Source organism: Phyllostomus discolor, chromosome 6 (genome assembly GCF_004126475.2).
Source record: "Phyllostomus discolor isolate MPI-MPIP mPhyDis1 chromosome 6, mPhyDis1.pri.v3, whole genome shotgun sequence".
Classification (NCBI taxonomy): Eukaryota; Metazoa; Chordata; class Mammalia; order Chiroptera; family Phyllostomidae; genus Phyllostomus; species Phyllostomus discolor.
Window position 1 is genome coordinate 124,266,834 of NC_040908.2, and position 24,636 is coordinate 124,291,469.

The 24,636-nt window shown below is 40.2% G+C and overlaps 3 protein-coding genes across 15 annotated transcripts in view; all 3 read left to right on the forward strand.

The window, feature by feature from the left end:
- Positions 1-19,656, forward strand: part of LOC114499956 (tripartite motif-containing protein 5-like) — an 82,854-nt gene extending 63,198 nt beyond the window's left edge. For 6 of the 9 annotated variants that reach the window (XM_036030161.1, XM_036030153.1, XM_036030156.1 and 3 more), the window contains 2 exons: positions 18,355-18,381; positions 18,620-19,656. In XM_036030161.1, the coding sequence (XP_035886054.1) occupies positions 18,355-18,381; positions 18,620-19,140 (548 nt within the window). In that variant the 3' untranslated portion in view covers positions 19,141-19,656. Of the gene's footprint in view, positions 1-4,839; positions 4,905-5,172; positions 5,469-9,281; positions 9,830-10,400; positions 10,497-11,127; positions 11,359-16,709; positions 16,733-17,985; positions 18,087-18,354; positions 18,382-18,619 lie in introns of those variants that run through there. The other 3 variants (XM_036030160.1, XM_036030159.1, XM_036030157.1) reach the window with 3 other exon arrangements.
- LOC114499955 (E3 ubiquitin-protein ligase TRIM22-like) overlaps positions 1-24,636 on the forward strand; it is a 147,826-nt gene that overhangs the window by 43,415 nt on the left and 79,775 nt on the right. The gene's annotated exons all lie outside the window — the stretch shown is intronic.
- The window catches only part of LOC114499954 (E3 ubiquitin-protein ligase TRIM22-like), a 102,040-nt gene that overhangs the window by 43,410 nt on the left and 33,994 nt on the right, over positions 1-24,636 (forward strand). The window lies entirely within an intron of this gene.

Sequence of the window (24,636 nt, forward strand, 5' to 3'; positions counted from 1 at the left end):
ACCTAACCCAATAAGCAGAGACAGGGATTGCATCTATAGGCACTTTATTCATATGGCTGGTGATCTGAGAAGACTATGGATTCATACCCTAATAGACTGTCTTAAATTCCATTCCAAAATGGCCCTTTTTATAAGGAGAACAAATTGCAAAGGGAGACCCAAAGCCGGGTGGTCGTCTCACCTGGGAGTACAATGGCTCAGAAACCATCTTGAATTGCTTGCAGCCCTCCTGAGGCACAAAGGTAGAACTGCTTATGTATGGTCTCCTGGAGTCAGGGTGGGGTTATACCTTCAGTTTCTGGAACAATAGCTTTTACATGCATTGATTACAAGTTTATTAGCCATTAGTTAAACTAAAAGTTTCCAACTCTTGAGTCCCCTATCAGTTCCACCCTGAGAATTTAAAAAGAAATCTCAAATAAAGACAAAGCCTCATACCTTAAAACAGGGAGGTCTGGAATTCCAATTGAAACTCACTCAAGTTCACCCTTTGCACAACAAGAAGCCTGTGAGGCATGATGGGCCCCTGCTGGTACCTAGCAGTAAGTCCAGGTTTGAAAAGTGGTTGTCGGTAGGCTTCCTTGTAATCCTGTTGCACTACACCAAGTTAGCATCAACGTAAGGGATATTTGAACCTGTAGAGAATTTGTGGTGGGTTAATTTGAGCCAAGCTGACAGCAATTGTCCAGAAGCAGCATATCAATGCATTGAGAGATGTTTTTGAGAATGGCAGCTTAGCACCTTATTTTATACTTTACCGGAGGACACCTAAGTGGGGTTTCATGAAATCCATTTGTGATTGATTAGGGAGGCTGGAGAAAGCAAAGTATGTGTGTGTTGAGCAGCGGGGTTGGGGGGGCGTACCTCTGGGATTGGATAAAGGCTAAAATAATCGACACACACTTTATTTAAATAGGTGGGTAAAGGTGGGTAAAGAATAGTTAACAGTAAACAATTAACATAACAAAAGTGAAGGTGTAATAGGGTGCAGCCAAAGGGGCCCCCAAATGGGGATTTGTAACGAGGTCCAGAACTCAGGGTGTCCAGGAAATATTAGAAAAAAATATATATATATATTTTGTCCTCACCCCCACAAGTCTGAGCTGGGGGATGGGATGTGAGGAGCAGGGCCATTGAGAGTTGCTTTGAATAGCAACAGTTTTGTAGATAACCTCTAGAATAGTTATTTAACATACCTATAACCTTTAACTGGTTTCATGGATATGTTAAATAGCTGTGGCCATGCTTTGAGCCAGGGGGATGGGAGTGACTTCAACCCATGATGCAACTGGGAGGCAACTCCCCCTGGCTACAGCACCTGTGTGAGAGCTTGGAGATGATTGGCTCTGCCAATCATGGAGATGATTGGGTCTAGGGGCCCAAGCCAGCCTGGACTCACTATGGCAGCCCAGTAAAGCTGGAAGAATATGGGAGTGCTGTCAGGTGTAACTGATTGTGTGAGCAGTCAGAAATGGTGCTGCAGAGCAAGATTGGCACTGGGATTTAAACCCAGGCATGGCAGCCATGTGGGGCTTTTTAGGACCATGCAACTTTGACAAAAGTTGGGACTGTGCAGCTTTAGGGGGCACCCTTTTTGTCATGTGGCTTAGGAAGCAGGAGAGACTTTGCCTGGAAGAAAAGTTGTGAAAGGCTTCTTGCTGGTGGGCCATGAGAAGGTGCCACATGGTTTTGGATTAACTGGAGATTGTGGCAGCAACACAGCTGATGGTGCCAGGACTGAGGGGCTGCCTCAACCACAAACTTCTACTTCTTTTCCTGAAATATAGTATGCTGGACTGTACAAAGGGGAGAAGGAAGGACTATGCATTTGTGGGTATTCTAAAGGACATTAGTGTTTTTAATGAAGACATTAAATCATTACTCTAAGTCTGTATGAACTTCTAAGTGAATAATCCCTTTCCTTTTCAGCAATCTCTGCCACTGAGAGACATCCTAACCTGGTGACAGGCAAGGCCAACCTAGTATGAGAGTGGGGACCCTGGAAGCATGAGGGTGGTCCCATTCAGTAACAGTATATCATTCACTCCCACACCCCTGGGTCTGTTCTGTAACATTAACATAACTATTAAACTTGCCAAGTTGCCATAGAGGCAAAGTACATCTCAATTGCCTTCCTCTGCCCCACTCCTGCCTCCCCCCACCCCATCTCTGAAACCCAGGCTGTGAAGAGTGTTACTTTTTTTTCCCTCTATTCCCAGGCATCTTTATTCAGAATCCCATTACAGATATGCCGCTATTAATACCTGTCTAGTTCATTGTTTTTGTTAGAGTTGTATTTATTGAAAGTGAATGTATTTGACAACAGAGGAACCTATGTTTCTATAGGTAATGAAATGTGTTTATAAGAGCCTATCTAGGAAATACTGGCTGTTTATTTTTGGTTATGATTGGAAATTGAGGTTTCTAAAAGTGAAAAATTTATACTGAGTTGGAAAGAAGTTGCATGGTTTTGGTAATAGAACGCATGAGATAGAAATACTTTTGAGGGGAAAGGAAGAAAGAGAGTTTGAAGATGGTTATTTATGAATGGATAAGAAGGTCTGGGAAAATCTGAAAGTTGTGAAAAATTTGTAAATGGTTGTAAAAGTATGTGAAGGTTTTAAGTTTATAGCCATAAGTGGAAAAAGTTGGCATTGTCTTCTCTACAAAAATGAGCAATTCAGATCACGTGTATGGTATTGATATATATGGATTTGATGTGATTGATATGCGTTCATGTGTATACTATGTGTAGTGTGTTTTCTTCTGCCTCCAGATGGCACTACTTGGGTGTGATATTTTATTGGCTTACAGAAATTAAATATTTATATAACCGAAGGAGGATCCTGTGGTCTGGACAAAATATTTAATATTAAAACTGGTTTAAGTTGGATTGATGTCTTTGAAAGTTGTCACCATAAAACATTTTTTTTTCTCCCAGATTTATGAAAAGGTTTATGTTATGGTCTTTTCACTCCCTTTGCTTGATGAACCTTCCCAAAGCTTAAGTTTTAAGAGACTTTTAACCTAGAAACGACTTTGAGTTGTTCCAATAGACCCTGGAATACATCAAGGATTTATTCTCTCTCCTTATAGAAGAGTTTTCAAACTAGTTAGGCTCATTTGAGATGCTTGAGGCTACCTGGGAAGCTTTGCCAAAATAATAATAAGAATAAGAGTAACTATATTGTAATTGTATACCTCTTGCCTTTCAGCTGGGAAGATTACAATTTTACTTGGATAGTAATGCCCCTGGTATATACAGGAGAGTCTCACCTATTGTCTTAGATACTAAAAGCTCATTTAGATAATGTTAAATTTCCTAGAAATTCTACTCTAATTCAATATATGAATAATTCAGTTTATACTCTAAGAAATTACTGGATTCTGAGAAGAACACAATAGAATATCAAAGGACAAGTTCTGATTCTGTTTACCCCAGTAAAATACTTTCGTTACCTGATTTGTAAGGAAGGGCTACCAATTAACTCTGAAAGACTAAGAGGAATCCTATTTTTTCCTCTTCCAAAAATAAGAAATCAGCTGAGAAGATTCCTGGGTTTGACTGGATATTGTCACAGTTCAATTCCAAATTTTTATTAATGGCCCAGCCTCTATATGTCTTATTAAAATCAAATTGACCTGAGCACTTTCTAGTGCCTAGGGATGGTTTGTTGGAAACTCCTTGATAATGCTGATTTAATTTAGTTTATAGGTGGATCTTTGAAAAATAAACAGGAATGTTACTGACCTGAATATGCAACAACTTCCATGGTGGGCCTATCAAAGTTCTTCTTTACCTGAATAAGATGTGCCCAACAAGCCTAATAAATTTTTAAACTAGGACTTTTCAATTGGCCAATCACAACTTTAGAGTATTGTAGAAGCAGCAAGGCTTCTTAATATTCTCAGGGCAGCTCATAAAGAATGGAAAGTAGTTTTCAAAATTATTAAATGACATACAAAATGGAAATAATTGGCAATTCTCAAAACACCAAGACTTTCTCATTCTGCCACCATGGAAGCAAAGGGTAAAACATCTAGCTGATGCTACAGCCAGTCAGGCAGCATTAAACAGACAAATTATCCAGACTTGAGAATGCTCCTTGCTTCAAAACAAACAAGCAAACCAAGAAATGAAGAAACCTGTTCCACAGTTCTAATGGGCAGCTGCAGAGGAAAAGGGAATACAGCAACAAGAGGGGGTACGTCTGTCTCAGGCAAACAGATTTGGTTGGCCACAATTAGAAACCAATCTTACCTATAGGAGCTTAATTACCTATAGGGAACTTTCACACGTACATGAGCTAAAATTGGAGTGCTAAAAGATGATTGATTTCATGAAGTAAACAATATTCTTGGAAACTTCCTATTATAGCTCACAAAGTATACAGCAAATATTGAATGGATTTCATGTAACCCTCTTCCTTTAATCTCCTGATGTCTCCTTTTTGATTGTAATGTGGAAAATAAGGTGCCAAACTGCCATTCTCTGAGCATTTCTCAATCCCTTGAGATTTAGCTTCCTGGCAATTGTCAGTGACTCAAATAAAGTAAGCAAAATTCTCTGTGAGACCACAGGCTTCAAGGTCTCTTACATATGTTTACAAATGTTTACTTGTATGTTTACAAATATGACTGGGCACCCTGTGGCCAGTCATATTGACCCATGAATCATCCATCGCAACTACGTCTTTTTTTGCTTTTTATTATGCTGGAACTATAGAGATTATTTGTTACATAGTATTTGATGACATTGCCCCCCACAGGACAATTCATGTAATTTGATCTCTGCAGTTCACTTAGGGAAAAGTGTCATTTTGTCCCTATTGAATCCAGGTTCAGAAAGTCAGCATCACCATGCTACCAGTGTGGGAGAGCCCTTCTGACTGACCACCTGAGGTAATTTCAGATCTGAGCATCCATTCCCTCTCACATGAACTAATAGGACACAAATGGGCAGATTCACTTCCTTCAGCTGGTTGGATACAGGACAGGAGAGAGCTGCCAGTACCACTGCCTCAGGTGAGCCTGCAGAGTGGGTTCTCACTGTGGTAAAAGACAGACTTGATTCCCTCCTCAGAGCACCTCGTTTGTAAGGTGCCATGGTGAGGTTGCTGTGTGGGACAGTACACAGCTTAGGGAAGCCTAATTCTCCAAAGATGAATTACCCTGAGAGCCTTGAGAACAGCTTCAGGGAGCAGAGCTCAGCTAGGATTAAAATGTAGTTGCTGGCCCTTCTGACCCAGGCACAAAAACTTGGTATTTCCTAGGGGCCCTATGTGAATGCCTCTCATTGGTCCACGAATTTTCTCCTCTCCTGCCCCTCCCTTAAGAATTTAACTTTCATTTTCGCTCTGCTATTTCGGAGCTTCTTGGCACCTGGTGTGGAGAGTGAATCCTGTCCACCACTTCCCCTCAGGCTGGAATTCCAGAACAAATAGGCCTTGTTCCCAGGAAGATTGGGGGTGAGTTTCCTTCTACTCTCTGTGCAGTGCCTAGAGGGTGGCAGCTTACTGAGAATACTGTGTTCCACTGTTACAGATCTTGGGGCACAAAACTGCACCCCATCCAAGCCCAGGCACTACAGCCAGAAGTTCAAAGGGTGTCCTGTGAATGCTGCCTGGGCCCAAAGGCTCAGAAGGGACCACAGTGGTGGGTTGGCTTTGATAGAGTCTCAAAGGTGGCGCAGGGGTGTGGCCATGGAAGAGGAAAGAAGAGGGGCCTGCGCACTCCCCAGTCAGGCTGAGGGGCTGCAGCAGGGAAATGGTGCTGGTATCACCATCAGCACCTATAGGTTAGAGGGAAATGCAGCCCTGCGTTGACAAGGTAGTGCATGAGGCATTGTTGCCTCACACCACATCTGCCTTGTGTGAGAGTCCAACCAGCTTCCACTCCTCCTGCAGGAGATGGACCTCTTTCCTTGTCTATGCACTTCTCAAACTTCTGCTTCTGGCCCACGTCCTGGGGCAAGTCTGCAAGTCTTTTAAATCCTGTGCAGGAGCCCCTAAGAAAGGACCCCCGTGCTCTAAACCCTTTGGGTTCTCCTGTGCATAAGTCTTGTTCATTTGCAAGACAGATATTTTGTAGGTTCAGCTCTGGGGCACAGGTTCCTGGGTTAAGCAGTCTGATGTGGGGTGAAACCCATAGGTCCTCAGAGATGGTCTAGGCATTTTTGATATCCTTGCAGCTCAGAGACCACTCATGCTTTCATATCTAGGCATCTCCCTGCCTGTTCTGGAGCCCTGGAGTCACCGCCTAGGTTGTGGGGGGTGAACCTCCATCTGTGAGGCCTCAAGCTCCTCTGCACTTTCCTCTTCTGTGTACTGTAGCATCAGGTGATTTGACTTTAGGTCCTTGTAGCCACACAAAAAGTAAATTCTGCATCCCCAAGGTTGAATGCTTGTTCTTTGCTTCCCTTTCCTATAAGCTCTTGTTGTGTCTCAGATTTGGGTGTATCTTGAAAGGGATGCAAATAATTAGATGTCCCTACCCTATATTTGAATCATGCTTGCACTGTAAACACAGGAAGACATCATTTAATATCTACCCCTAATGCAATACCTACCTCTGATCTTGCAGTTTATTAGAGCCTGATCTGGATCACAGTCCCTGCAGCCATGGACTACCTGTATAAGGTGCTAGGCTGTTTTCAGCATCTGGACCATTAGGTAGAATACACTTCTGGTTCTCTTTCAACCTCATTCCTTATCAGGTTCCCTCATATGTGATGAACATGGCACCAGTGGACAGTGTTAGTAGATCTAAATTCATCTTCATACAGCCCTTATAACATTTCCCTTCTTAGCACAGAGCAAAGAGAAAACCTTATGTCATACTGCAGATATTTTCTTTACCATCAAAATGTGGTACCATCTACTAAGGTCTTATCTTTCTTTTTTTATTTTTTCATAGTCTCATTTACTTGGTGCTCCTGAGAGAAATTCTGAGCCTAGACTGTGGCTACGGGGCCATATTGATTCCAGGTGGGAGAATGAGCATCACTGTGCTACCACTCCGTGATACCCTTTTTAAATGACCATCAGCATCTTTTCCAGTTGGTATGGTCACTCTCATTCATGTGAACTGATAAGATATAAAGTGCCAGGTTATTAGCCAGTCTAGGGATACAGGACAGGAAACAGGGCATGTCAACATTGGCTGCCTCAGGTGAGCTCTTAGTAATGGTCTTCACAGTGCTTTAGAAGGTCCTTTATTTCTTTTATCTCAGTCTTTTAGGAAGCTAGACTTAGTGGCCATGTATGAAACCACCTTAGGTTATGTAAGCTCAGAGCTACAGTGTACTAATTACCTTGTGAAATCTCATAAGCACAGCATCCAAGGGCCTAAAAGAGACAGTGTCCATCAGAAAAGTCACAATCTCCTTATGAAATGAAGTCTAAGCTTACTAACTGGCAGTTGAGTTCTATAGGAAGTCCTCCAAATGCACTTTCCACATCAGGCTATTTTTGTTATTAATCATATGGCCTCGCAATGAAGCTGAACTTCCCCTTTATTGTAGCCTCATAAGTTTCTTAGGAAACAAAACCAAAACCAAATACCCAACTTATTAGAAGAGTAAGCCAATATTGCCTCTACAGGAAGAAAGAGCCTGTTGTTGACTCTTTGTTCTCAGGTACCTAATCTAACTGCCATCCTTCCCTCTTACCTCATCCTATGTCTCACTCTCTTCCCTCTCTACATTTGCTTCCTGACTTTGTCCTGAAAGCTCTCATCTTCTCTCCCCTGAGCAGCTGTGCAAGCATTCGATTCATCTTCCCATTCCACACTGGACCCATCCAACACACCACCACCCAAAGGCAAAGCTAATCATGTCCCTCCTTCCTCTGAGGGCAAAACCTACATAATTTCTTTTGCTCTTGGAAAAGACCTCTAATGTCACAACACTGGGGAAGTGTCATATATCATGGTCACTGCAGGCTTGTATGATATCAAAGACCAAGCAGTTTTCTGCACACCTGCTACACTGCCATTTCTAAACTCAGACAATGTGGTACAACTTTCATGAATAGATCATTTCTTCCCTTAATATATTTTTTCCTCACTCATGTGCCATATTTCCTTCCTCTTCTTTAGCTTTCAGTTCAACCCTTCTATTTTCAAGTTGGAATTGCTGGACAACTCACTATCTGTCCCTATTGTTTGATTTCCCACAACGTGCACACCTCTCTAGTAGTGTTTCTCACATCAGCTTGTCGGCTGATTATTTAATTTACTGTTACTTTCCAGGTGAATGTCAGGGTCATAGTGGTTTAAACTTTCTGCTTAGTCTCATCATTTTGTTTGTAGGTATTAATTTAGTTATTAGCGTGTAATTCATAGTCATTAAGGATTAGTTGAATGACCTTTCCTAATATTTGAGATTTCTTTCCCAGACCAGGTATTTATTTAATCTATGTTTTTATTTCTCTAGGTATGTGACTTGTGTGATCCTATGAGCATATTTATGCCATTTCCCTCCCCACCATTCACATACATACACACTTTGGGGCTCCTATCAATGTCCTTGACATATTTTCCAGGCAGCAATTAGATTTTACCATTTATCAACACAAGACTTGCCAGATCCTTCCAAGTTACCTGTTATGTCTTTGATTAACTCAGGATGGTAGGATCCAACTGACCTCTGAAGGGGACCCTGAATACATTAGGTTGATTGCAAGTGTGCATGTTGAAGATAAAAACTCTTTGTAAGTCACTCACTGTCTCTGTGAACACATTTGAAAAGGATTTGTCCCTGCCATGTAGACAAACACATTGTCACATATGTCATGACAATAAGAGAAATTATTTCAAAGATTTAGCAAATGTTGCCAAAGGTTACACTGTAAATAAGTAGTCAGAGGAGGTCTTTCTGATAAATGAACATGTAAGGAGAGATTAACAGAAGGAAGAGAGTGAGTCCTACTTATACCAAGGGCTGTATTGCATGCTGAGGGATGGGCAGGTATACAAGTTCAGATGCCTAAGGGGTTTGGTGCTTTTACCTTCCAGGATGAGTTTTTCACATGGGAGAGAAGAAGCAGGAGAAATGTTGGGTCACACAAGGATCTTGCTAGAAAGGCCTCAGGTCATCCTTTTGTTCTGTATAAGTAAAGGACAATAACAACCATTGCACAGATAAAAATGAAATTTGCCATGTCAGATAAACTAAGAGTATTTAAAATTGTTATGAATTGTTCTTTTTACAAGGTCACCAAGCTCCTTTCCTTGTCTCTGTACCTGTTTTTTTTTCTTGGTCTTTTAATACGTGTTCTGGCCCTGTCTATGATATCTACACAGTTAGCATCATTTATTCTTACCTTTCTTCCTCTGCCCCCCTTTAATCTCTCCAATCTGGCAGAAATCTCTGAGCCAGAGGAGGCTCAGATCAGGACAGATTGTGATGGATTCAGGAATCCTGTTGAAATTAAAGGAGGAGATGACCTGCCCCATCTGCCTGGAGCTCCTGACAGAACCCCTGAGCCTGTGCTGTGGGCACACCTTCTGCCAAGCCTGCATCACTGCAAACTACAAAGAATCCATGGTCAGTGAAAAGGGGCAGAACAGCTGTCCTATGTGCCGAAGTAGTTACCAGCCTGGGATCCTAAAGCCTAATTGGCATATGGCCAACATCGTAAAGACACTTAGGGAGGCCAAGTTGAGTCCAGATGAGGAGCAAAAGAGAGATCTCTGTGAGCGCCATGGAGAGAAACTCCTGCTCTTCTGTAAGGAGGATGGGAAGTTCATTTGCTGGCTTTGTGAGAGATCACAAGAGCACCGTGGTCATCATACATTCCTCATGGAGGAAGTTGCCCAGGAGTACAAGGTAACAGAGTGGAGAAAAGACAGGGCAAAAAAATAGTACTTGATGGGAAATGTCTACTTAGCATTGACTCTATTTACCTAGCCACCCTAGTCCTGAGTCCTGTGATCACTTTTGTCCCTATGCTTACCTTCCAAGGCCTGAAGAACATTTCTGTGCATTCCACACAATTGCAAAACAATGAGCAGAGTCAAAAAAGTAGATATTTTTATAACTTGTTCTAATAGGTGGAGGTTTGGTGTGTAAGCAAATCTCTTCAATGCTTCTTTGTACAGGATGGATAACTGGGCAGCTGGGTGGACTAATACCTAAGTTCTTTACATACTACAGGATTAGGTTTCTTCTTCTAGGACAAAGAGAATCAGTCTTGACATCAGAATGGGGACTTCTATTACGTGAGTCTTAAAACATTCACCACATCAGGTTTCCTTCAAGTCACAGATTGTAATTGGTGTTTCACAGTTCCTATAAACTCCAATCTCTTTAGAGATCAGCCTGATTTTTCTCCCCTTTTCCTCTATTCTGAAACTGAGAAAGCCCATAGCCAGCCTCTGGTGTGATTCCTCCCTCACAGGAAAAGCTGCAGGCAGCTCTGGACAGGCTGAGGGCTAAACAGCAGAAAGCTGAGAAGTTGGAAGCTGACATCAAAGAAGAGGGAACTTCCTGGAAGGTAGGAGGAGACTCTTTTTGAGGGATCTAGACAGAAATCTGGACAGATCCTTGAGTCTTAGTCCCAAGGACCTCCCTTCTTCCTCTTCCCTGACTGTCAATATGTAGTCACTGATCAGGCATTCTGTATCCTTTTCTGGTGTGGGTGGAACTGAATTAGAACATCTCACAAATTAACAGATATTTGTGGGTTAGTGATTCTCAGAGAGAGTATCTTCTCAGGATGGCTAGTGAATTCTGTGTTCATTGCTGTCATTATTTTAAGCCTTGAACTCTTCCAGGGAAGGACAATTTCCAAGGGTTCATGGCTCTATCCCCCAGTACTCTGTTAGGTGGAGAGTGGGGTTGAGGGTCAGGAATAATGCAGGGAAGCATGACTGTCCTGGGCAGCTGTGGGAAAGCTGAGCCACACCCAGGTATCCTATTTTGCTTCCTGGTTGGTTTCAATAATGAAGTGATTACTTTGAAATATATTGAAGAGAAAATAATAGGAAAAATTACCCTTCCCCAATATTGCTCTCCTGCTTCCATTTCCATTCCTTATGAGAAATTCAAAATCAAATACTTCTTTTTCTGGCTCCCAGGCTCTGCCTGATAGCTTGAGTCCCTCTTTTTCTTTCTCATTCCTGAAGAATCTGATAGAAAATGAGAGACAAATTGTCCAGGATTGCTTTAAAAACCTGAGAGGCATCCTGGACTCTGAAGAGCAGAAGGAGCTACAAAAGCTGGCAAAGGAGGAGGCAGATATTCTCCATGACCTGGAACAGTCTGAGAGTGAGCTGGTCCAACAGAGCCTGGTGTTGAGAGATCTCATGTCAGAGTTGGAGTATCGATTGCAGGGGTCAACGGTGAAAATGCTGCAGGTAAGACTTGGGAAGAAGCCCGAGCACCTGAACTTGAGGAAAATGAAGACTTAAGTTTCCTACACTACTGTGTGGCTGTGCAGTTTGTGACAGTGACACTGAGGTTCCCATGGTCTTGCAGTAACCTTTTCCTGAATCTATTTCAGAGATTATAGGAATAATTGAATGCATGACTAACAAGGAAAATCTTGTTTTTATTAATGTATCAGTTACAGTAAAAAATTTGACTGTGGAGAGAATATTCATCGTTTTCCAGTTATGTACTATAGAACCTTATATCTGTGTTGAAGCCTCGAACAGCTTTCAGAAACTTCCTCATGTCCCAAGAGTTTTGGTTTTGTTTTCTCCCCATAAAATGAGTTGAGATTTTTCTCAACTGTAATTTTTGAATAAGCAATTGTGAAAGATTGGTATTATTTATTCCTTCATAATTCAGTAAATTCACCAGTGAAACTATCTCACTCTGGGCCTTTACTTTTTGGAATGTTTTCAAATATATATATACACATATATTTATATATTATTTTATCAATATATATAAATTTATATATTGAATGCATACATATATACATACAGAATATATATTTCATTCAATATATAAATTTATATATTTATATCAACATATATAAATATAGTAATATATTTGTATTTTCCTATACTAAGTTTTCTTAAGTTTTTTTAACATTTCTTGAGTCAGATTTTGATAATGTACATCTTTGTAGAAATTTGTCCATTGTAAGTTGTCATTTATAAGCATGAAGTTAGTCATTGTAATCCCTAGAATTTCTTTCATTTTTACAGTAACCACGGTAATGTCCTTTCTTTTATTTCTTATAAGATGATGTGCTTTTTGGGGGGGTCAATTTTGTTGTTTGGTTAATTTTACTGATCTTTTTCAAGAATAAACTTTACTGTTTTATTTATTTATCTATTTTAACTTTCCTATATCACTGATTTCTGCTCTTAATTATATTCTTCATTTATGTTTGCATATTTTCACGTGTACTGAGTGTGTATATTCATATGTGTGTATTGTGTTTAATTTGATGTTATTTTCCTAGTTTCTTAGGTGAGAATTTAGACCACTGATTTGATAGTCTTTCCTGTATCATTTTTAGTGATATAAATACATTGTTTTGCTATATTCTATGCTGACTATTTACTTGTTTTTTTATTCCATCTAACTTATTTTCAAATTTCTTTTGGAATTTTTTGTTGTTGTTGTTGTTCACCTTCTTAGTATCTCTGAATCTATTGTTTAATTAGAAATACTGTGTGATTTTATACTTATTTCTTCTTATGAATATTTTAAATTGAATTCCTTGCTAATCAAAAAGCATAAATTTTATTATGCCAATTTTTGAATGTATTGACACTTGCTTTATAACCTAAACATTTTTATATAAATTTGAAAAGAATGTGTATTGTACATTCATGTATGAAAGGGTCTACAGATGCCATTATAATTTATTTTCTTCTCCTTAAGTCCCTTTAACATTTTTCCTTAAGTCCCTTTAACATTTCTTTTTCTTATCTGGGAAGCTCTTTGGGTCTCCTTCAATTCTAAATGATAGCTTTGCTGGCTAAAGGAATCTAGGTTGTAGGTCCTTGCTTTTCATTACTTGACTAATGCCAGTCCCTTCTGGCATGCAAAGTTTCTGTTGAGAAATCAGCTGACCGACTTATGAGAAACTTATAGGTAAGTGACTGCTTTTCCCTTGATGCTCTTAAGATTATTTCTCTGCATTCTTAATTTCGTACTTGGTCTGTGTGATGCTTTTTATCTGCTCCATTATGTTTCCTGTCTCTTTGTTGAAGTTCACAGTGAGATCACCTATTCTTTCCCTAAGTTCAGTGAGCCTCTATAATTAGTGTTTCGAATTCTGCATCTGGTGGATTGTTTGAATCCCTTTTGTTTATTCTGGAATGTGTTGAAGAAAAGATAGTCAGAAAAATCAGCCTCCCCTAAACTTGCTCTCCTGCTTCCATCTATTTTCCCTGTGAGAACGTCCAAATCAAATACTTCTTTATCCTGATCTTGCATTTGAGACATGTTTCTTTGCCTTCTCATTTTGGCTGCCTCCCTATGTTTATTACTATATATTAGGTATATCTGTCATGTCTTCCAGTCTTGGCTGAGTGTCCTCATGTAGTAATATCCTTTGCTGTTTTTGTGTTCACATGTGCACAGAGCTCCAGGTGTCTTTCAGAGAATCACCAGGATGGGGCACAAGTGGTGTTACTCTGGTTGATAGAGACTCAGATTTGTCTCTGGCCTGTGCTGCTTGCTGTATATGGACAGGGCTCCACAGGATAACAATGGTGCCTCCCAGTACTCTAGTCCTTGGGAGAGTTGCCCCCACCAGTCCTCTGCCTGAAGCCAGACAGTTCAGTTTCTCCTTATATGTCTCTGGCACTTCGCAAGCTTCTGTCTCTTCTCTGGAACTTAGGACAAGTGTTGTGAGGAAGTGACTCTGTGCTAGGGTCCTTTAAGAAGATGCTTGGTGTTTCAGTAGTCCTCCACCTCACCTGGACTGAGTCTGTGCTGGATTTGACAGCCAGATATTGTGGGGACACCTCTCCCCAGCACTGATACTCCTGGCTGAGGAGCTGGATGTGGTGCTGGGATTTCTCATTTCTCGGGTGATCCCTCTGCACCCAAGATATTCCTACTATTTCTTAACATCTACAGAATGACGTAGTGCCAGCTAGTTTTGTCTCAGCCCCTTTTACCAGACTTGAGGTGGCTTCTTTTCTACATCTTTAGTTACAGTTCAGTTCAGTTCATCTTCATGTGGTCCTCAAGGATGGTTATTCTGTAATTTAGTTATAAATTTTATATGGTTGTGGGAGGACATAATCACACCATTTACGTACTCCAGCATTTTGAGCAGAATTCTATCCATTTACTTTTGCCATATTTGTGTCTTTGAATCAAAAATATGCCTCATATCACTAGCAATTATGAAATTGCTTTTCATCTAGTTCAAATATCTCTGCCTTTTATTTGGTGGATGAAGACAATAACCTTTAAAGCAATTCCCATGCAGCTCTATTTCATTTATATTGTCATTTGCTTCTATAAGTTGCCTGTAATTTTCATTGTTCTCTGTCCCATCAACAAGCTTCTTTTGAGTTAAACAGATATTTTTAGTATAAAATATTAAATTTTACTAGTTTCTATTTCTGTGGTAGTTGCTCTTCTGAATGCAATATGCATCCTAATTTATCATGATCTAAATTAATACTAAATTAATCCCAATAAAATATGGATACTTACCTCCAACATTGCTTTCTATATTACAGCAATATCACGATGGTGCTTTAATATGGCCACTTGATCCAATGCAGGCCAGTGCCATGCAGGCCAGTGCCATGCAGGCCTCAGAATTATTTGATATAACTGAGAAGACCAGTTTTCTTTTCATATGAGATTTGTATGAGGAGATTCATGTTTTCTTCATGAACTGCGTAAAGTCAATACAGAAAACAAATAGAATTTGGAGAATGACATAGACAAAATGTTGTCCCCCAAATTCTTTTTCTCTACTTCTTTTGGGAGCTGCCCTGCCTGGTTTCAGAAGCTGTAACCTCCCCAAGGCTAAGGCTGAGTGAGAGACCTTTGGACCAGAAGTCACTAAAGAGACAAAGCTTATCTCCCTGGCAGGAGTGCTGATTCTACTCCTTTTTCCATAACTGGTCCCCAATGCTTGATCTGTTAGCCAGTGATGGGTAAGACTCCCCAAGGGGGGAATGACCTAAGACAGGCATGATCACATGGAGGCCCCAGGGAAGGACTTGGGGGGTTATGGAGAAAGGGGGTGATGGAACTTTGCCCCTCAGCTTTGACAAAGCCTGAGTCCTCATTCTGCCTGTGAGAAGTCTCTCAATTTTCTGGCTATCTTGCCTCCTCTGCCTGACTTAGACCTGAAACAATGTCAGAGGGCAGTACAGCCCTGTGCTAGATAGGACTGGCTCCCTGGGTAATCAGACCTGAGAAAGGATATGTAAAATCCTGTGAAACCTGCTTTGCTAAGAATGTTCTTAATTAAATGATAAAGGCCCTAGCAGGAAATGAATTTGTTCCCTTAAGTTTTGTAGCCTTTTAGGTGATAGACCCTGACTCAGAATGAGCCCTAAATAGTTCTTTGTATGCTATCTATCGCTTAATTCTTACTGCCAGACAATGATTAATAAGCTGTATCTGTATTCCTGTGCAAAAAAACAAAAAACAAAAAACAATAAAGGCTTGTCTAGGCAGGGGTGCAGGGCACTCTCCCCTAGAGAGAGTGGCCTGCCCCTTTTCCTCCACAGGACTCGGTAGTCCTTGTGAATTGGTCTTGTATCCCATGCATAACACCTCAGACACTGCTGGCCGGTGTCTGCATCATACTTCATCCACTTTTAATTGTTTTTCATCATACTGCAACAAAGCCCTAATACATAGAGCAAAGCAATTGTGTGTGTGTGTGTGTGTGTGTGTGTGTAAACCCAGCAGTTTGTCTAGTTTATGGTGTCATGCAAGAAGTTAGTTTGAGATAAAGAAGACCAAATAAATTAGTACATAAGTATTCAAAGAAATAAAAGTGTCATGATTAAAAAAGTTCAGATGACAAACAACTGTTAACAATGTGGAATAAACTGGTTGTGTAGACAATAAGATGCAGGTAAATGTTATATTATTGGGACAGTGACCAAGGGGATGGTAGTAACATGAACAAAGATGTATAAGGAAGGGAAGACACAATATGTTTGATGAAAAGTAAGGTACATATGAAGAATCTTAAGGTATTGTTTCATACAGCTTCTTCACTAGGGAATATATTAATCTACCTTTAGGAGGCAAAATTGAGTAAAAATAGAGTTAATGAGGCCAATTATAGACAGTGTATCAAATGAGGAGAGACTTGAGAAAAGCCTACATTAATACATTTGTTTGCTTTTACCCTCAGCAGAAGTCATGCAAACTTCTTGAGGAATACTACAACTAGTCATTTTTGATTACCTGGTGTAATCCTTGACAAGTAATAGCACATCACTTTACATTCATGTTGAATAAATTAATGAGCCATGACTGACTCAAATCACCTCATGAGAGCCTTGTGAACATGGGTAATATGTCATGGGCCTCATGTTTTCCTCCTAAATATACCTCATGTCCTGATAGTGGAAGCCTCATGCTTCACATGAGTCTTCTTGAATGATTGACCTGAGTCTTCTCTGTACTTCTTGGGTGTCACTTTGAGACCATCTCTGTTCCCCCCATATCAGGGAGTGGTGGGATGTGATGAAACTTTGTAAGTGAGGAGGCTTATTACCACTTGACTCATTTTTTTCTCTTTTCTCCCTAGGATGTGAATGGCATCATGGAAAGGTATGTGTGGGAGACCAGAGATGGTCCTTTGGTGCTGTGAAAAGAGGTTTAAGGCTATTAATGTTATCTAGTGGTTAATTAGAATACAATATTGCTTAGGGCAAAAAAATTCTGGTTTAGTTTTATCTTAAATTTCTGTCCACATTTCATGGTTTGAGTGTTCTCCAACTACTGCTAATGGACCAGTTTGTGTAGTGGAGAATTTAGGTTGGGGCAGGTGCTGAGTTTGGGTCAGCAGCTTTTAGGGTTGAGATGTTGCAGTATCAGATCCTTGTGACTTCATAATTTTAGTCACCCAGAATGCCTGTATTGAATTCAGGTTCCCTTTATTTCTTAATGACTTTATCTATTGGGCATAGGTTGTGTCTTCTTTACCTGCCAAGCACCCAGAATTGGAGAGGACTCTTTTATATTTAAATTTATTTCTTGTGAAAAATAAATAAATAAATAAATTTATCCCTTGTGGATAGAAGAATCCTGGTCTCTTCCATAGAGTTCTATTTTTTTTTCTTCAAAAAACAGATGTGAATAGCAAAGAATATTTTGGCCTGGTGCAAACAACTGATCCCGCTTGACCATGCACTTTCAAAAGCAGAATGAAAGGGCAGCATCATTATATCTACATTTGTATGCCTACCTGGCTACAACAAGCTGTTCAAACATAAAAAATGCCAACCACAATTAGTATGGTATATATAACGTCTTCTTTTCCAGGTGTTATGTTGTCCCTAGAGAAACATAAATCTCAGATTTTATTCTGAGAGTCTCCCTTCTGGGAAGCAGACTTTAAAGTCCTGATCCCCTCCAGACAGTAGTCCCTCACTGGGTAGTGGTATCTGTCAAATTACTAGGAGCCAGGTTCTGCCACCTCTCTGTCATGTAATATCTCTCCACATCCATTTGGTGAGATTTCCTCACATTATTTTGTTTAAGGAACCAAAGTTTCCATTAAAAAAAAAAGCCATGTAATTTTATATGATTCTTAGTGGTAAGAGAAGTGGAGGTTAGTTTTCATTTTGAAAGGAATTAACTGTGCTTCTGCGAGGTCAAGGCCTGCCTAAGAACACACACTGTGTACTGTAAAGTTAGCCAGGAGTGTATTCCTTTGGCTCCAAGGTTGGAAGTCTGCTCTCTCCTTGCTCAGGGGTCCATTGAAGGAGGCTCAAGTGCTTAGTGGGGTGAGTAGACAGAAATGAGTGGTTTTGGAGAGCCAAAAAGTCAGAGGTGTGAGAATATTATTCTGTCATCCCTAGGAGTAAGACCTTTACTTTGAAGAAGCCAAAAACTGTCTCCAAGGAACAAAGGAGAGTGTTCCAAGTTCCTGACCTGAATGAGATGCTGCAAGCGTTTAATGGTGAGGCATGCCAGAGCTGGTGGGTGGCTGAGGGGGTCTGGTGATGTTGGGAGTTAAAGAGGGAGGAGGGTTGAGAATAGAGGTGGCAAAGGAGAATGGATATCATGTGGTGATGATGTAGCCATAGTTAATGGGGCATGAGCAGCTGTCTTGCTCACCTCTCAGTCTTCTGTTTACTGTCTTACATATTTCCCTGATTGGAGAGTAAATCTATTGTAGTGCTGACTCCTTTGCTTATATTTACTGTTATGGATTTTTATCATTTCAGAACTGACTGATGTGCGCCGTTATTGGGGTAAGGAGAAACCACAGTATCATAAAGCCCATGTCCTCATCTTCTTTCAGAACTTTGTGTTTTCTCTTATGTCTCTTATTTTCAGACCTACAATTCTTTCCCAACATCACATACATATTATGCTTCAGCAGTGTTAGACCTACTACCAAGAATAGAACTAAATTCTTCTCAGTTTCCACTCATGTTATTCTCAACAGGTATGTCATATCCCTCTAACAACCCTGTAATTTTTCTACAGTTCACATTACCCTGCAACCTTCCATGGACAAACAAAATGTTGCCATTTCTGCAGATCGGATGCAAGTGAGATATGAGCACCATCTTGATGCAAATACGAAGGCTTCTGCTGTACTTGGCTCACTGGCTATCACGTCAGGGAAACATTACTGGGAGGTGGATGTGTCAGAGAAACAATCCTGGTACTTGGGGGTATATGGCGAAAAAGACTCTGACACCTCTAGTGATCAACCTAAACGATGCTTCTGGGTTATAGGATTAGAGAATCAGTTTAAATATAATGTTTTTGGGGAATTTTCCTCCTTTGATCCCTTGAAATTAACCCCAAGTCTGACTGTTCCTCCCCGCCGTGTTGGCGTTTTCCTAGACTATGATGCTTGCACTGTCTCATTTTATAATGTCACAAACCATGGGTTTCTCATCCATACATTCTCTTCATGTTCCTTTTCTCAGAAAGTGTATCCATATTTCTGTCCTATGACATGTACTGGCCCCATGACACTGTGTTCTCCAAGCTCTTAAGTCTTATACCCTCACCCATTTCTTTTTCACACATCTGTCTTTGGGTACATCTAATGCACTGAGCTCATCTGCACCAGCCTCACCAGCTTTTTATGTCTGTCTCTCTTTTCTTTTCATTCCAATATCCTTCATTCAAAAATAGGGTTTACAATTTGCCTTGTGTCATTCATATTTTTCCCAATGTCCTGTTTGCATAGAAAAGAATCTTAATTCACTATTTTTTTATAATCACAAGTAAAATGACTAATGCCTCATAAAAAAGCCATATGTGGAGGGACATCTATGCCAAATTCTTGCAGTTTCCTTTTTTGTGTCACTGAGAAGGACAGATTTTCAACTTCTTTTATATATTGTTCAGTCTTGCATAGGAATCATCCACTACAAATGAGTCCTCAGGGATATATCAGTTCAATCGTAATGTTCCTTCTTCATCAAGGACAGAAGGAGACAGTATCAAAAATAATAGGTACTTAGTGGAAGGTTTGTGTTCAAGTGTCTGACTTCAAGTCCATTCTCTCAAAAAAAATGCAGTGTAACATGCAATAAGATAGTTGAATGCTGGCTTCATTTACTAAAAATTGTCTTGGTACTAAAAACACACTAGATTTAGGATCATAATGAGAAGAAAACTTTGTGAACTATAAAATTGTGTCTCAACCTAATAAACATTTTCTCTACTAATTAGTGAGAAATATAAGCTGTGTCAGCGTCTCATGAAACAGGTTTGTGCCTTCAAGGGCACTAGAGTGGTTTTTTCTGAATTCTCCTTTTCAGATGCCAGATACCTTGCTTTGCTGTCAGGACTACATGAGCCATGCCTGTGATATATGTGTGTGTGTGTGTGTGTGTGTGTGTGTATGTGTGTGTATGAGAGAGAGAGAGAGAATTACAATTCTGGTTTGCTACATATTGATCTTGATAAAAAAAAAATCTACCTCTGAGAGAGAGGAAGATGGCAGTGAGGTAGGAGGGAGCAGATTTCACTTCCCCCTACAAATGGGAGAAAAATCTAGCCAATCTACAGAGGAACACAGCAAACAGCCAACAGTACCCCAGCATACATGAAAATAGGAAACCAAAAATTGTAGCGGACATTGAAAAACTAGATGGTAAGGAGAGTGCTTTAGGATAATAAGGGCCCAGGGATCAGCACAGGGACCAGGGAGGCTACAGCCCCAGGCCTGGCACCTACCGGGTCTGCCACAGGGCTCTTGGGAGAGAGCTGGGTCAACTGCTCCCTTCCTGGCCAAGCAAGGTTTGAGCAGCACCAGGAGAGACCTGGTTGCTTGAAGTCACAGAGAGGGGAATAAGGACTAAGTGGCAAATACACAGAGGCTGTGAGCACCCATGCATAGGCCTGGGAAGAGTGTGTGCCCAAACCCATGTGACCAGAGGTGGCCTGGCCAAGCACACTTGCCCACAACCTGGTGAGAGTGTATGTTGTAGGCCTGAAGCCCATAGCCCTAAATCCGGGGAGAGTGTGCTCTGAGGAAGGCCCAAATCCCACACCCAAGGCCCTGCAGAGGGTCACCAGGCAAGCTCTCGGGAGAATGCGAGTTTAGCCCTGGGGAGAGTACATGCAAGGCTGAATGAGTGCTGAACAGGAAAGGAGGAAAGTGATACCAATCACCCCTCAGCCTGCTGCAGCCAGCAAGATGAAAAAAACCAGTTTGGTCAGTTTGAAACCAGCAAGAGGTGTTGTTTTTTTGGTAAGTAAGTTTTAATTTTTATTATTTTTTCTCTATCAATTCCTTTTGCTTCTTTTTCCTTCTTTCTTGTTTCATTCCTTCTTACTTTCTTTCCAATTTTATCTCTTCCTCCTTCCTCCTTCTGCATATTTCTTCTTTTAAAATACCCACAAGTGAGACAAAAAAACCTGGAACTGTGAAAAGACCAGAGTTGGACCCAAAAAGGGGGCATCCCGACAGCTGAGACAGACAAATTTCACTTTGCTATTACAGATAACCTGCAAGTTATTGCATATTTGTATTATTATTTTTTCATTATTACATCTTTTATTTTAATAGTATTTTTGCATTCCTCTTCTTTCTGTTTAATCTTCTTTGCTTGGCTGGTTATATTGTATCATCTGACAGGTTTTCCCTGTGCTCTCGCTCGTAGTGTATTGCTAATTTCCTGTCCTTCATTTGACTTGTGTTCCATTAGCACACTACTCAAGGTCTTATACTACCTATTCTTGTTATCCGGACCTCATAGATACTGTCATATGATTTCTGCTCTAATATTATTGTAAATAATAGCTATTCCATACAATTGTAAATACTATACAACACCCCTCCCAGATCTTAGTCCACTTCACAGTTTCCTGAACACTATTACTGTAGTGGTTAACTCTATTCTCACACACTATACCTATTTATTGTCTTTTATTCTCATTTTACCTCAGAATGTGACTTCCCACAACCTAACTGCTTTCTAGATCCAACTCACCATCCTTCCTTCCCCATCAAGAGTCTTATCTTCTTTCCATCCTTTCTAAAACCTGGCTAGTCGGGTGGGAGATCATGTTTAACACTATACATAGCCAAAGGATTTCCTATCTCTTCTCTACCAACTGCTACTGTAAATATCACAGAATACTCTCTTGCTGCCTTAAACCATTTTGCCTTCCCCCTCCAACTGACCACAAAAAAGAGTAGGTGGAAGCGGTAAACATCAGGATACCCACTGTAAGAGGAAACCCAACAACAAAGGAACCACCAACAGATAACAACAGAAGAAGGTGAAGGAGGGAGTGGAAACCACACAAACCAAAATGCAGGGTCTATCTGGAAATACAACTAAATAGTGGAGAAATTACCCAGTACAAACAGTTGAACAAGACCAAGAGAGAATCCTCAAAACCTTGTACACACGGAGGAACCAGCTTCAACACAACCTGCCCTCACGAGCACAACAAAATACAAGAGGTGGTGGACAGAGTGACCCTCAGTTAAACAGCTGGTGGGAAGGACCCACCAAAGAAAGACCCAACAACAATCAAAACCCAAAGACAAACACAGAGCCAACTTAAACAACAGCCCAAGACCAGTGAGCTCGGGGATCAAGGAGACTGCACCACTGAATCTCACAGGTATTCTACCACAGAAGTTCACACCATAAATCCAGGGAGCCAGAACACATCAATTTAAGAAGCTGAGGTTAACAAGAAGAGTCTCACAAACAATGGGAAGACAAAGAAACAATCCCCAAATGAAAGGAAAGGAGGAAGCCTCAGAAAGAATGCTAAATGAAACAGAGGCAACTCACCTATCAGATATTGAGTTCAAAGCAATGGTTATCAGGAAGCTCAATGAGATCACAGTGAATTACCAGAAACTACAGGGAAATTACAATGAACTCACTGCAAATTATATCAACATGAAAAAGGAAATAGAAGGAAATAGAAGTTGTCAACAAGGGGCAAAAGGAAATGAATACAATATCTCAACTGAAGAACACAGTAGAAGGAATCAAAAGCAGGATCAATGAAGCAGAATATCGGATCATCCAGTGAGCTGGAGGACAAAGTAGAAAAAAAAAACTCAGAAAGAGCAAGAAAAGGAAAAGAGGCTCAGAAAGAATGAAGAGGTATTAAGAGAAATGTAAGACAATATGAAATGAAATAATATCTATATAATAGGCATACGAGAAGGAGAAGAAGAGCAAGGCATAGAAAACCTATTTGAAAAAGCAATGATGGGAAACTTCTCTAATTTGATGAGAGAAAAGGTCACACAAATACAGGAAACACAGAGAGTTCCAATCGAGAGGAACCCAAAGAGGCCCACTTCAAGACACATCATAATTAAAATGGCAAAATTTCAAGACAGAGAATCTTAAAGGCAGCAAGGGAGAAACAGGAAGTAACATACAAGGGAGCCCTGGTAAGATTAGCAGCTGACTTCTCAATGGAAATGCTCTAAGCACGAAGAGAAGGCAAAGAAATATTCCAAGTAATGAGAACCAGAGGCCTGCAACCAAGGCTACTTTACCCAGCAAGACTCTCAATCAAGCTAGAAGGCCAAATAAGAAGCTTCCCAGACAAAACAAGTCTAAAAGAATACACCTCCACCAAACCAGCTCTGCAAGAGATGCTAAAGGGACTGCTTTAGGAAAAGGAAGGACAAAAGAAAGAGAGAGAGAGGAACATAAGTACATAAATGGCAATGAATAAGTACCTATCAATACTAACCTTAAATGTAAATGGACTAAATGCTCCAATCAAAAGACATAGAATAGCTGAATGAATAAGAAAGCATGATGCACACATATGTTGCCTACAAGAGACCCACCTCAGGACAAAAGACCTACACAGACTGAAAGTGAAGGAAACAAATTTTCTGAGCAAACGGAAAGGAGGAAAAAAAAGCCGGGGTAGCAATAATCATATCAGAAAAAATAGACTTCCCAAAAAGGGCCATAAAGAGAGACCCAGAAGGTCACTTCATAATACTCAAGGGAAGAATTCATCAGGAAGAAATAAACATTGTAAATATATATGCACCCAACATAGGAGCACCCAAATACATAAAGAAAATCATAGAGGACTTCAAGAAAGATATTGACAGCAACACAATTATAGTGGGGGATTTTAACACCCCACTGTCAAAAATGGATAGGTCTTTGAAACAAAATATCAACAAAGATATTGTGGCATTGAACAATGCCCCAGATGAAATGGACTTACATATACAGAGCCCTCTATCTCAAAGAAGCTAAATACACAATCTTTTCAAATGCACATGGAATATTTTCAAAGATAGACCACATGATAGGACACAAAACAAGCCTCAACAAATTCAAGAAAACTGAAATCATACCAAGCATTTTCTCCAACTACAAGGGACTGAAACTAGAAACCAACCACAAGAAAAAACACCCAAAACACTCAAAATCATGGAGATTGAATAGCATGCTATTAAACAATGAATGGGTCAAGAATGAAATTAGGGAAGAAATAAAAAAGTTTCTGGAAACAAATGAAGATGAACTCACAGCAACCCAAAACTTATGGGACACAATGAAGGCAGTTCTGAGGGGGAACTTCATAGTGATACAGGCCTACTTAAAAAAGATAGAAACATTTCAAACAAACAACCTAACCCTATGACTACAAGAAGTCAAGGAACAACAACAAAGACAGCCAGCCCAGAGCAAGTAAAAAGAAGGAAATAACCAAGATCAGAGCAGAATTAAATGACATAGAATCTGAAAGCACAATTCTATGGATGAATGAATCCAGGAGTTCATTTTTGAAAAGATAAAATTGACAAGCCTTTAAGCAGGCTCAACAAGAAACAAAGAGAGATGACACAAATAAACATAATCAGAAATGAAAGAGGAGAGATTACAACTGATAATACAGAAATACAAAGGACTGTAAGAAATTACTATAAGGAACTGTATGCCAAAAAATTTGAAAACCTAGATGAAATGGACAAATTTCTAGAAAAACATAATCTTCCAAAACTCAATGAAGAAGAAGCAGAAAGC